Genomic DNA, 12,813 nt, shown 5'->3' with positions numbered 1-12,813 from the left:
CTTGGGAGAACTGCAACTATGCATTCCTTTGACACCATAGCAGGCACAGACAGATAGAGTAACTCTTATGTGACCCAAACCAAAACAGTTATATTTGCTTATTAAAAACTCTACCTACGTTAATTTTGGACACTATCAAATTCCTGAGCTGAAAACATTTTTTCCTAACACTGTCAGTCAGCCCTATAAAGTATCCTTATTATATGCCAGATTCTACCTCCAGATGTAATATTCTGAATTCCATTAGGTTCAGTGAAAGCAATACAAATGTTTTATGAGGTCAACATTTAATCTGATAGAAAAATCAGCAAGACTTGTGTTAAAGAATTTTCAGTCATGGGTTTCTCTAGGTTTGCTTTGTTAACAACTCAGAGTTGGGCCACCACCGCAGTGAATGGCAAAAGGTAACTCAAAAACACCTATATGATTTTAGCAAACAATATGCAATTGATGATTTGTCAAAAGAAGTTCTAGGTGTTCTTCCATGAACTCTCACTTCTCTATTCTCCAGTGGTTTCAAAAGTCCAATACATTTTCCTGTCTCCACTGATTCTTATTGTCTTGTCCTGGTTCTTCTGAAGTTAGTGGTCATAGGCAGAAGTCTCCGGTCACCACAGCCACTTATCTTCTTACACATCAAAGATCACCTTTGAATTTCTGAGAATCTCTCAGGTTGTTTTATTAATTCATCTTACTCTAAAGTTAATCACTTACTCTTACCTATTCTTATGTCTTAGGTCTAAGATGTATGATCCTTTTTCTGTTGATTCAGCTTGACTGGGTTTTAAGCCAGCCATGGTGAGGACTACACAAGGGACAAATAAGCAACTTATGCATATTGTTTTATAAGTACCTGCATTCTATTAATCACATCTAAATCTCTAATCATTAGCTATACGTCTGATATGAATAGTCTTAGAAACAATGAGGCTTAAGGCCTAGTTCCCTTTTACAAATTGAAAACCAAGGACACACATCTGTTTGTGTTTGCTTATCATAAATTTGCCTCAGTATAAAGCACTGCAACTCTGCCTTCAGATGCACACTGAAGTCAGTATAATTCACTGCGCAACAGGAGAACGTTGACTGATCTCTTCAGCATCACCCAGACAATTCAATCAAGACCACACCAACCTACCTACCTGCTGTTTATATACCATATATGCAGCACATAGTAACAGACAGTCACCTAAGCATTCAAAAGTGGATGGTAACTTTCAGGTATAAATCTACAACTTTACGCATTATTAGGACCCTGAATGAAAAAAGTGCCCTCAAAAAGGAATTCATTTAATGTGTCTTAAGTGTGGCCCCTACAGCTTAGATACCCAAAGTCACCAGTCACTTCTTAAAATCTCAAGTGTAACATCCAGCGACAATCTGGCTCGGAACACAGATACTAAAGGTATTAATCTGATGGCACTCTGTGCTCATTCATATCCTAACAATTTGCACTTAAGAAAAGGTATTTTTCTCTGGGTTTGTTTTTTTTAAAAAAACTCTGCTTCTATTCTTGATAGAAATTTACAATTCTAACTAATCTCCTCTGATGTCCCAGCCAGAAGTACATTACTGTATCAGTTTAACAGATTGTCAGATACAGAAACAAATAGGATCAGCTTTTCAGACCCTTGTTTGGCAGATACTGCATTAGCTGTCAGACATTAATTCTGGGGAAAAAAGTAGGGAAAAGAAAAAAAAAAAAGGCTGTTGTCCTTTCTTCCTATGGACAAATGAGATATCCACTCTAGAAAACAAGCCAGATATTTAGCCTTTATGATTGACCTTAGCAAAAAGCACAGCACTTGATTTATTCCCTAGAGTTGTGATTAGAAGCAAATTTCTCTTCAGATGTCTCCAGTTTGGGAAAGATTACAGAAGCAGAGGAGTTTCTTATTCCTCAGATAAGGGAACACTGCCTGGATCATACTTAAGAGTCCATATATCACATATACTAACATTACATTACATGTACTAACAGCAAGAGGTTTCCTGGAGACTGTATGCACATTACAGGGAGCAAGAAGAGTTTGAAGTGAAAAAATGCACTTGACTACAAAATCAAGTATGACTATTTATTCCTGTGTCTTTTTACAGTTAGTTTCCATGCTACAGCCTTGGACTCTGAAACACCATCAATTTCCATAACAGTGGTATCAAAAACTGTACTTCTAAACACAAGCTCCCAGGTTCAGAAATAAGTATGAAGACTTTCTGGTCATAGAGGAAATACACTTAAGCAGGTGCTTAAATCCTGTCCCTACACCATGTCACATTTAGATGCTACTCTCTTCTGATTTTCAGTTAAGTTGTACTGGTTTGGCTGGGATAGAGTTAATTTTCTTCACAGTAACTAGTATGGGCTATGTTTTGGATTTGTGATCAAAACAGTGTTGATAATACAGGCATGTTTTAGTTACACAGCATCAAGGTAATTTCCAGTTCTCACGCTTCCCTGCCAGCAAGTCAGCCAGGGAGGCACAAGAAAAGTTGGGAGGAGACACAGCTGGGACATCAACCAAAGGGATATTCCATACCATATGACATCATGCTCAGTAATAAAACTAGGGGTGAAGTTTACCAGGAATGCCATTATTCAGGGACTGGTTGGGCATTGGTTGGCTGGTAGTGATCAACTGTTTGGGGTTTTTTTTTACATCACTTGTTTTTTCTTTGTTTTGTTTTGGGGTTTTGGGGGGTTTTTTTTTGGTTTTGGGGGTTTTTTTAAACTTATTAAACTGTCTCCATGTCAGCCCATGAGTTTTCTCACTTTTATCTTTCCAGTTCTCTCCCCTATCCCAATGGGGGGGGGAGTGAGCAAGTATGGTGCTTAGTTGCCTACCAGGGTTAAACCACAATGTAAGGTAAAGAGCTCAAAATTTTTGAAGGACAAATAAACTTACCTTGTCCAGGTTCATACTGATTTACAGTCAGTTGATCAGGTTTATGTTTGATATAACCCTGCTTCAAGCACTTCTCCAAGAACAGGTCACAAATTTCAGGAAGACCTAGTTATACAAAACAAAACTGTAAGCAAGACAGGATAGCTTTTTACATTTTTATCCTTTCTTTTTACAATAAACATAATAACTGGACAAAATACATAGAAACAGCTTCATAGATATGCAAGTCCATCTTTAATAATGATCACTCTGCATTTGCTGTAACACACACATCAGAATTGGAGGCCTGATCTGCAAGGTCGATGTATTTTTAACACCTCAACATTAGAAAGGCCATTCCTCCAAAGCCTCTGCATTCAGAAGCAGATCACTCCTTACAAATGCAAAGTGCCCTATCTCTACACATAAATAAAAGCATATCAAATCAGAGGCAAAGTTTCCACCAACTACAGTAAAAGAGTTGCAGTCAAGAAGCAAAATTATTATACATAAAGTCAGAAGTTGTGCAGAGAGCTCTCTAAAAAATTTACCCCCTAAAAATCTGTTACTGAATTGGATTAAATATCACCAAAAAAACATGCTGAAGTTAAACTGGTCTTGAAACAGGAATGAAAGTTACAGGCTTCCACTGAATCTTTGGTTTGCTATTTTACCTGAGGACTTTACTGTAAAATTCTGTTGGAGGTAACACTCACAAACATGTCAGTAACAGCCCTTCCATGAATCTATTGATTTTTATTTTTTAATTGTTCTCCTCTAATGAAGTGTTTATGCTTCTCTCACACAAAATAGTCTAGCTGTGAGACTAGAGAGCAGCCCAAATATCAATGCTTTTATGATTATATAGCTTCACTGTTAAAATCACAATGTAACCAGAATCCTTCTGTTGGAAGCTACATCCACCCCAGTACACATGCATCACCTTAAAATTCCTATAAAACTTGGGTGTTAACTCCCTATTTTACCATTTTTAAATCTAAGACTATAAGATGACTCACTCGCTTTGCTCTGACTCACAGCTCTCAACTCCAAATAAGAGTTATTCAAGCCTTTGTAAAATTGCTTTCAGTCCAAAGGAAAATTTATTTTGGTGTGCATCCAGCAAGCCTCAAACTAATCAAGTTAAATATACATAACAGTATACAGCACAACTCCCAAACAAAGAATATGTAATTTGTAACACATAATTGTTTTATGAAACAAAAGCTAAAAAAGAATGACAATTAAAGTCCCAAAAACCTTATTTGACTGGACCTCAACAAAGGGCAGCAATTCCTGGCTGCAAGTGATTGCAAAACAAGCTTCAAGCACTCGCAGTAATTTGGAATGGATCTCATTTAAAAGCACTGTTCAGTGTGTGCTTAAGATACAGTGAAGGCTCTCCTTTTATTAGGATCTCACCTCTCCTTTAATTAGGATCTCACATCCCTATCTCAGTGAGGCTTAAAGGCTTTATACAGTGGTTCAAACATCAATGCAACATAAGTATGATTTAATAGGCAAGATCTCACCTCCAGGTAAAGGTTTGTCTTTATTAACATTGTTGTTATCATAGCAAAACTCATATCCAAAATGTTTTACTCTTCTATGCTTTAAAGTCTTCTGGGCTGTAAAAACACACAAGTTTAAAGATTAGACTACATAAAACAGTATAGGCAATTTGCTATGCTCCCCTATTCCATCTGACCTGTTAAACAGAAACATTCTTTAATTAACAGTTAAAACAATGTAAAACCCTTGTCCTTCATGGCACACACTTCTCCCTTATGACCTTTTGTATTTCATCAAGCATCATATTCACTGGTGTTTGAGTCAAACTGATGGTGTTTTTGTATATGTAAGAAGCGGAGAGTACCAATTTTCTTGAGCCATGTTTAATGCATCTTTATTCTTGTCCTGATCTGTGAACTTGCACTTGATTAACATCCTATGGATATAGCAGGATCCTTCACTTACACCAATCACCAAGTTACATGTTGGCTAAGGTCAATATAACCCTTTGTGTTGTTCCAAGGAACAAACTTTACACAGAAACTTTGAAGTGAATTCCAAGAACAATTCATTTACTAAAAGAGTTAACTCCATGGAGTTCAAGTGAAAGCACAAAAGTATCTGGAATGTGTGTCTCACTGACTTCTTTTTGATTTAGGAGAAGACACAGCTCCTCAGACATCAAATTACAAGGGTAACCTTCCCAGAACAGTCTTGTGCTTGGCATAAGACACTTAAAGAGTTTAGTTGTTTCTGGATGCAGGAATATTATTCCAGTAAATCCATACCAGAATATCAATTCAGACCGCTTGCCCCCAGGAGCTTATCACTTGTAATATAAGACACAATTTCTAAAATACTAAGAACAAATACAGAATAATTTCAAACAATACATCTACCAAGATGTAGACTTCTTGTAAACTTAAACTGTAGGAAAAAAACAGCATAAAAATATGGAAGGTCTACATTTTATGGTTTTGCCCACCATTTTGAGTATCTTCATCTCCTATCCAGTCAATACTTTCCAACATCCTCCTTTCCTCCTCTGGAGAAATAACCTTTTCAATGACCATTAGGCCTGGAGGCAAGCTTGTAGGAACAGCATTCTGCCAGAAAACTAAGGTGTATAGAAAAAGAGAATATTGTCACTGTTTATAGAAAACAAAACCATATGTTCCCTACAGGGATATTTACTATGTATGAGAATATAGTACAGCTGTAGAAATATTTACTTTAATGATACGATGGAGCCCTCATTGGGGTCTTATCTGGTGAATGAATGATCCCTTTTTGGTATGACAAAACAGAATAAGGCCCAAGTTTTGCATCATGCAAAGCACTTTCTAAAAATTTTACTGCCTAAGAGCAACAAGACCCCACACTGTTCAAATGCAAAACCACTTGTGATTCTCCTGTCAAAATAATGGTAAAAAGAATTTCCTGATCACTTCAGGATTCTACCTGCATTTCATTTTAATTTTCTAGAACTTTGATGATTTACCAAATTTACTCTGTCCAGAGAAGCAATCTGTAATCAAATATGGAGATGTATAATGCAATACCTAGGTGAACACAAAATGTTGGTGACATAGGGACATTGTTTGCTATCCTAACAGCTTAAAAAAAAGCTATTCGCTGGCAGAATGTACAGACCAACATCAGGAACCCTTTTCACTAGACACCATAAAAGCTCACAGAAAGAGCAACAGTTCTTGTACTAAATAGCTTAAAGTCAGCCACAAAAAAAGCCTGGAGAGAAGAGGAAAAAAAAAGCCAGAAATCTTATTGTGCCTATTTTCCTTCTTGGAGTTGAGATAGAGATTTGCAAGACTAAGGTCACACAAGAAATCCAGTGAACTGTCCAGAGATGTCCTGGGTCCCAATTTAGTTCCTTAATCACAAAACCTTCATGTGCAGTACTGAATGGTCTGAAAACTACCTAAATCCTTTTTCCTTTTGCATCCAAGTAAACGAGTTCAAATTAGAGTATCCTATCATGAAATACACGGAGCAAAGATCATTTTACATCCTGAATCTTAGATTCTGGCTTTCATTTTCTGTGTCTACTCACAAAGACTAGTGTGCTTTTAGCTGTATTTACAACCTAGGAAGTGAAAGCAAAGGGAAGCAGTTTGCAGGAAGTCAGATATAGGAGAGCAGAAAAATTATACCTTTTTCCACAAAATTAATATATAGAACAATGTTTTGGCCAAAGTCTTCCAGTGTTACTTCTTTTCCATTAAGGGCATCAAAGGCTTTCTTGGCTTCTTCTGTTGTCCCATATTTCACAAATGAATATGGTTTATTCGGTGGCATTAAGAGTGTTTCCACCAATCCATATTCCTCTACTATTCTGAGCAGCTGCTGTCTACTCATCCCATTACCAAGACCAGCATTGGCAATAACCAGGCTCTGATTGAAGAAGAATTAAAAAAAATAAAATGGAGAATTAGTGATTACTGTTGGTTCATTTAAAACTAACCCTCTACCAAGAGAGCAGCTCTATAAAGAAAAATTAAGCCCATAAGTACTCTTTTATGTATTCCACCCAAGATATTTACATTTCAGTGAGCTTGGTATATGAGGCTAAGACAACCTTTATTCGCCCAGCACATATTCTGGCAGAAAGGCTTGCAAACTCTATCAGAGATACCTCCTCAATTAATGTATGTATTTACTATTACAAGAGCATTTAAGCTTTGAACCAGCATGTGTGCATCAAGTGTACTGCAGGCAAACAGTGACACTTGGCAATCATAATTTTGGAGGTTTCCAAAATGGAATTTTTCCAGAAACCCATTACCACTAACAAAAACAAACAGAAAAACCTTTGAAGACTGATTTTTTTTTTTTTAAGAAAGGTTTTCTCATCTTTGCCAAGGAGTCTCTCCAAGCATAGAGATTGATATGCCCAGTCCTACGTCATGTCCCCCATACATCAAGATCACCAAATAAAAGCAGCAGCCTCTAGAAACAGAGCATCTAGTTCTGCTCCAACACTCTTACCTGAAAATTCTCCCTCTTGTTTTTATAAACAAAAGGGATTTATGTCCCATCCTTAGTTAACACAGATTACTTCATGCACAATGCTTCATTCTACGCTTTCACAGTGATTTATGTCCAAAATTATCAAGGAGTATGCAGTTTCTGAGGACTGTTGCTGGTTTGTCAAGTATTAGAAAAAACAACAAAACAGAACCTTTCAAAGGACTATTATTCAAGAAATAGACTTTGAAAATACATAGGCCTTTTCAAAATAAATTAACAAGTTATTTTGACACCTAAATAGCTATATGCCATAACTAGATGTTCAATCTAATCACGGTGGTTGAAAGAAGTTTAAGTCCCTTTTTAAGACCAAATGAAGATGCAGTCTTAAAGTTTTGTTTGAGCTTAAGTGACTCCAAACAGCTAGCAACAATTTACTCAGATTGACTTCATGTAATACCTTTCCAGAAAGCTTTCAATCTTTTCCTTAAAGTCTATAAATGTTCTATGACCTTTTCTGAAGGCAGCTGGTAAAGCGTTCAATTGTTTCAAATGATAGCTTTTCACTCCTCTAAAAGACAGAAAATTAGGTTTAAAATGGAAGAAAAGGATTATTTAAAAAATAATTTATATAGTGAGTACTGCTGTGATTATACCTATTGCAATGGCTCTACTAACACTTTTTCTTAGCACTGCATCAGGCTGTCCATGATGACATTTTTCAAAGGTGACCACATTAATAATTCTTATTATTTTCTAGAATGTTATTAATGGAGAAGCCCATGTGTGTAAAGGAAATGCAGAGACTTAAACCAGTTATTTCACTGGCTCCATGAAGGCACTTCATCTACAAAGACCACCACTACACAACAGCAGCATGTACAGCAACTGATCCTGTTCTCCTGACTGAACAATTTCAATATAATTAGACTCTTGCACAAAGCCTGAAAGCATTTTCTGTATTTTTGACACAAGTTCATCACTAGCACTACGATTTTGTTTCATACATCACTTACTCAAATGTTCTGTCATTCACAAGGATCTTGCTGGACCCAGATTAGATGGATAATTCGGTATGTGGGACGGTGTCGAGGGGAACAAGTCCTGGATTACAGACCCATTTCCAAGCTACACTAGAAAAACACAGTCCCTGCTCCAAAGAGCTTACAATATATACAAGATTGCTGGGTCATTTTAGCGTATGTCCACATGGTGTGAAATCTGAGTGAAGACTAAGCCCAATTTTGTTACAAAAAAGTATAAAGATCTAACTGATGTTTCCATAGTTGAACAGGAAGAACTTGCAGGATCAAGATGAACAAGGCTAGAGTAAATGACACTGCTCTACAGTGCTTCAAGCCATTAGCTTCTCCCTACAATTGACGGAGGGAAATTATAAACTCTAACTTCTTCCTTTTCTGTCTACAAGTTCCTGTCACTTTTTGCTACCCCAGTATCTGCTAGGTCACCCTCTGATCTGCTGTAACTCTCTACTGTGGCAGAAAAGTACAAATCAAAAAGCCAAGTAGTTTTCTGTTAGGTTAGGGAATAAAGCGGCTTATCGTAAAGTTCATTGAGCATCGTAAGAAAGCAGAATTCCCTCCTATCTTGCCCCATTTTGTGCAAGGGAAGAGAAAGTTGTCCCCTTTTCAAGAGCTGCAAGTCAGTCAATCAGTTCAACTCCCACAGAACCACAGCCTAAATCAAATTAGGTGAAGAAAACAATGTGGAAAAGATTTTTAAGATAGACATGTTTTTAACAGGGAGTTTAGACAAGTCAAATTACACTTGACAGAGAAGTACAGAGGAAAGAAAGATACAAAAGCTGAAAGCCATAGAAGAAAAGAATTCACGAAGAGGCAGAGAAGAAAAGTTTATCTACTTCTAACAAGGTAACATTTCCCATGCTTCCTCCTCCTCCCCAACCCAAGGAACTACTGTTTCAGATTTTAAAAAAACAACATAAACCCCACAAAAACTAAACACCTTATCCAAAGGCTATCAAAGTCTCTCCACAGATATTAAACTGCTTAAGTACAGTTCGGCTTTGAAATCAAAGAGGCACAGAAAACCCTCAATCTCATGAACTGCAGTTTAGAGGAGAACTGCAGTTGTTTAGAGGACAACTGCAGTTTAGACAAAGCATATGTGAGAATAATAGAACACAGATAAGAAGCATTTTCACACTACCATCAAAATCAGAACTACCACTCACCTGTGTGGCATGGGAGATACATTCAATGCCCTCATGTCTCATCAATGTATGCTGAGCTCTGACTTGCTTCCTCAATACCTTCTTCTTCATTTTATGGACTTTCAAATGACCTTTGCTGGTTTTAACTTCCATGCTGGTGATCTGGGAAGCAGAAGTAACAATACATAGTAAGTGTCCTGCTTGAAAAATTAAATACTTCAGTCTGCTCTAGAGAGATAGCCTCCCCATCTCATATGTCATCTCTAGGATAGTAATAGGACTTTAGATAATTCCAGATTTTATTAATTATTTAGGGCTGACGAAATTGAGTCTGCAAAGTATGTTCTTCCTCAGTCAATGGCACAGTTTTCCCCATCCCTGAAGTTCTGTTATTAAACTCTCTTTTATTAAGTGGATCCCTTGCAAAAATAAAGCTTTATAAAGATTGCCATGATGCTAGATTTCATTTTCCAGTTTTTCTCTTCCTCTTCACTCCTTTATTCACAATATCACTGCATCCATTTGCAGTTTTTAACCTGCCTGCTCCTCCTGTTTTCACATAGTAATTTCAGTTATTCCTTCTCTCTACAGTCTCTCCAGAACAGAACAAGAGAAAAAATATATGTGGAACTGCCATGAGATTTGTATCATCTTAAGCTTCAAAGTTATTCATGCCTCACCAAATGCTTGAGTTAGAGATGAACTGTTCCCATCTGGTTCCTTTTTCCTAACTGCCACTTTCAAGTGAATATGACATTTGACAAAAATTGCTTTTTTGAGAGTAGGAAAATGTGTTCAATACTTAGATGTCCAAGAACTAGCGACCAGGATGCTCCACACTTCATTTAGCACATCTCCCAAGGCTAAACTTCACGCAAATCACATTCCTGTCATGGGAAGGAACAGAAAACCTTGTACATATATTAACTACTTAATTTAGTGGCAACACAGCATTTACCTACCAGTGAGTTACTTCAGAGTCACAGTCACTGGCCTCCTCCAAGTTTTGTTGCATCTTTTGCCACTTCCAGACTACCACTACACTGAGATCATACAGTACTTTCCTACATCCCTCTAAGCCTACTTTTCTTTTCCCTTCTCCCTTCCCACTTCCTTTAAACCCAAAGGAAGAGTCCAGACCTCAAATAAGACTATAACAAAGCTCCCAGACATTGATGTGACTAGACTTTGCTTTCCTCTTTTTCTCTCCCTATAGCATAATCCCTTAGCCATATTTCAGGAGTTTCTTCTCTTCTTTCCCCCAAATCTTCCTAACAGTACAGCTGGACAACCCAACCGCAGTTGTCTGTCCTTTTCCATTCTTCTATTGTCATTGATCTGATAACAATCCTTCCACCTCATCTTATCTTCACCTCAAAAAATGTTTTTGTTTCTGTTCTTTTAAGAAAAGGAAAAAAAAAAAAAAGGAAAACCAATCACCACTATATTTACTTATTTAAATGTGCCAGCTGCTCCAACAGTCAGTCATCCACTTGCATACCTTCTAGCTTGCAAGACTGTGTAGCTGTCTCCCAATACCTAAATTGCAGACACAGTCGTGATAATATGACGATATACCACAGAAAAATTGTAAAGGTAAAAAAACCCCATTTCTTATTAGTATTTGATGCAACTTTGTATTGAATGACTTAGCAAATATTTTCTTTTAAACAAATGCAAATATACTAGTAAAGCTGTTATGAAAATATTAAAGAGAGAAATAATATTGCATAGGAACTGTAAGTATGTATTCCCTGAGGCTGCTGCAGCATTACTATCATCAACATGCACAACTATTAATTGCACCAAAAGAGAAAAATCTTAAAAGGGAATCAGAATGACAAAAGCACCCCATGGAAATAACAGATTCTAATCCTCCAAAAAGGAGCAGAATAAATGCTGCCAAAGAAGACTGTCTTTTCTCACTCCTTACCATTTGTTGGTTCTTCCTCCTACTCTTGCTCTTCCACTCTCAAATCTGATTTTACAGCAGTCTTGAATTAAAACACTTGTCAAAGAAAATGAATTAACAATAACAATTTCAAGCAAATCTAGCAAGTTACTGGCGTGGTAGGTAGGCTCCAATGATTCTATCCTGAAACGGTTTCAGGTGCCTGCTATGAAATTTGAGATGGCACAGTGAGCAGTTATGTGGTGCTTAGTTGCTGGCTGGGGTTAAACCACGACACGCATGCACAGCCATAACAATTGGAACCCTGACCTCCTGGCCGAACAGCATTATTCAAGTTTTTACACATATCCTGACCACATAAAGATCACATTCACATCTGAGCCTGACAAAAAAAACTAATAAATTACTCAGCACCAAGATCCATCCTACCACCATTAGACTCTTGCCAGTCCCTAGGGTCTCTTAGAGCTAATTCAAGCATAACCATGTTAACATGCAGTGGAGGCAAAATGTATGAGAAGGAAATCTCACAAGTGACAAAACTCTAACAGGGCACAGTTTCAGAAAAAGGAGGAGACTACTGAAATAATTATTTCATGTGACTTCAGAAACAAAGTGTAGAGGCTGAAAAGATCAATGGGTTATAGAGCCAATCTTCATTTCTGTAAAATTATTTTTATTACAGATTTGTTAGCAACTGTCTCCCATTTCCCTTCAAAGCAACAGGGCACACTAAGGGCTTTTTGCATATTTTATACTCCGATTTTCTCCCTTCCATTCCTGAATCTCTTGGTACTTTCTTAAATAATCATTTTCCCTTCTTGATGGCAGACCTGCACAGAGGCCACAGTTCATTCTTTGACAAAACCACACTTGCTTCTAAAGACAAAAATTCAAAAGAGTTTTCTTATTGAGGATTCTTCACTTAATCCCCCAAAAGGGTTAAAGACACAGAGAGGAACAATCTTCTTAACCTTCATTAGTTAAATAATGATCAAGAAATCTCAAACTGGCTTAGACAAAAAAAGCACAGTGAGACACACACACACACACACAAAACCCTAACAAAAGATAAATGGAAGCAAAGGTACCCAAGAGGGAAAAATAAAAATGTCTCACGAAGACAGGCATGAAAAGTTTACATCAAGTACATTCCCTTAAGTGCATCTAATAGGCTACCCTTACCAGGATTAATCTCATTTGCAGGCTCATTCAGCAAGCTCACCATGACCAAACTGTGCAACTAACAAATCTGGTCCAACTTTGCCATATGCAGGTGAAGAGGCAAATAGCTTTACAGACCACTCATGTGCAGGTTCTTATAT

The 12,813-nt window shown here is 37.2% G+C and overlaps 1 protein-coding gene across 3 annotated transcripts in view; it reads right to left on the bottom strand.

Annotated features, from left to right (window-relative positions):
- Positions 1-12,813, bottom strand: part of ALKBH8 (alkB homolog 8, tRNA methyltransferase) — a 61,229-nt gene that overhangs the window by 46,569 nt on the left and 1,847 nt on the right. Inside the window, exons 1-6 of one of the 3 annotated variants that reach the window (XM_069808265.1) lie at positions 10,539-10,912; positions 9,598-9,738; positions 6,566-6,806; positions 5,380-5,511; positions 4,415-4,510; positions 2,904-3,008 (exon numbers count right to left, since the gene is read on the bottom strand). In XM_069808265.1, the coding sequence (XP_069664366.1) occupies positions 2,904-3,008; positions 4,415-4,510; positions 5,380-5,511; positions 6,566-6,806; positions 9,598-9,729 (706 nt within the window). In that variant the 5' untranslated portion in view covers positions 9,730-9,738; positions 10,539-10,912. Of the gene's footprint in view, positions 1-2,903; positions 3,009-4,414; positions 4,511-5,379; positions 5,512-6,565; positions 6,807-9,597; positions 9,739-10,538; positions 10,913-12,813 lie in introns of those variants that run through there. The other 2 variants (XM_069808264.1, XM_069808266.1) reach the window with 2 other exon arrangements.

This window comes from Haliaeetus albicilla, chromosome 20, assembly GCF_947461875.1.
Source record: "Haliaeetus albicilla chromosome 20, bHalAlb1.1, whole genome shotgun sequence".
Taxonomy (NCBI): domain Eukaryota; kingdom Metazoa; phylum Chordata; class Aves; order Accipitriformes; family Accipitridae; genus Haliaeetus; species Haliaeetus albicilla.
This window is presented reverse-complemented; position numbering and strand designations above follow the sequence as displayed.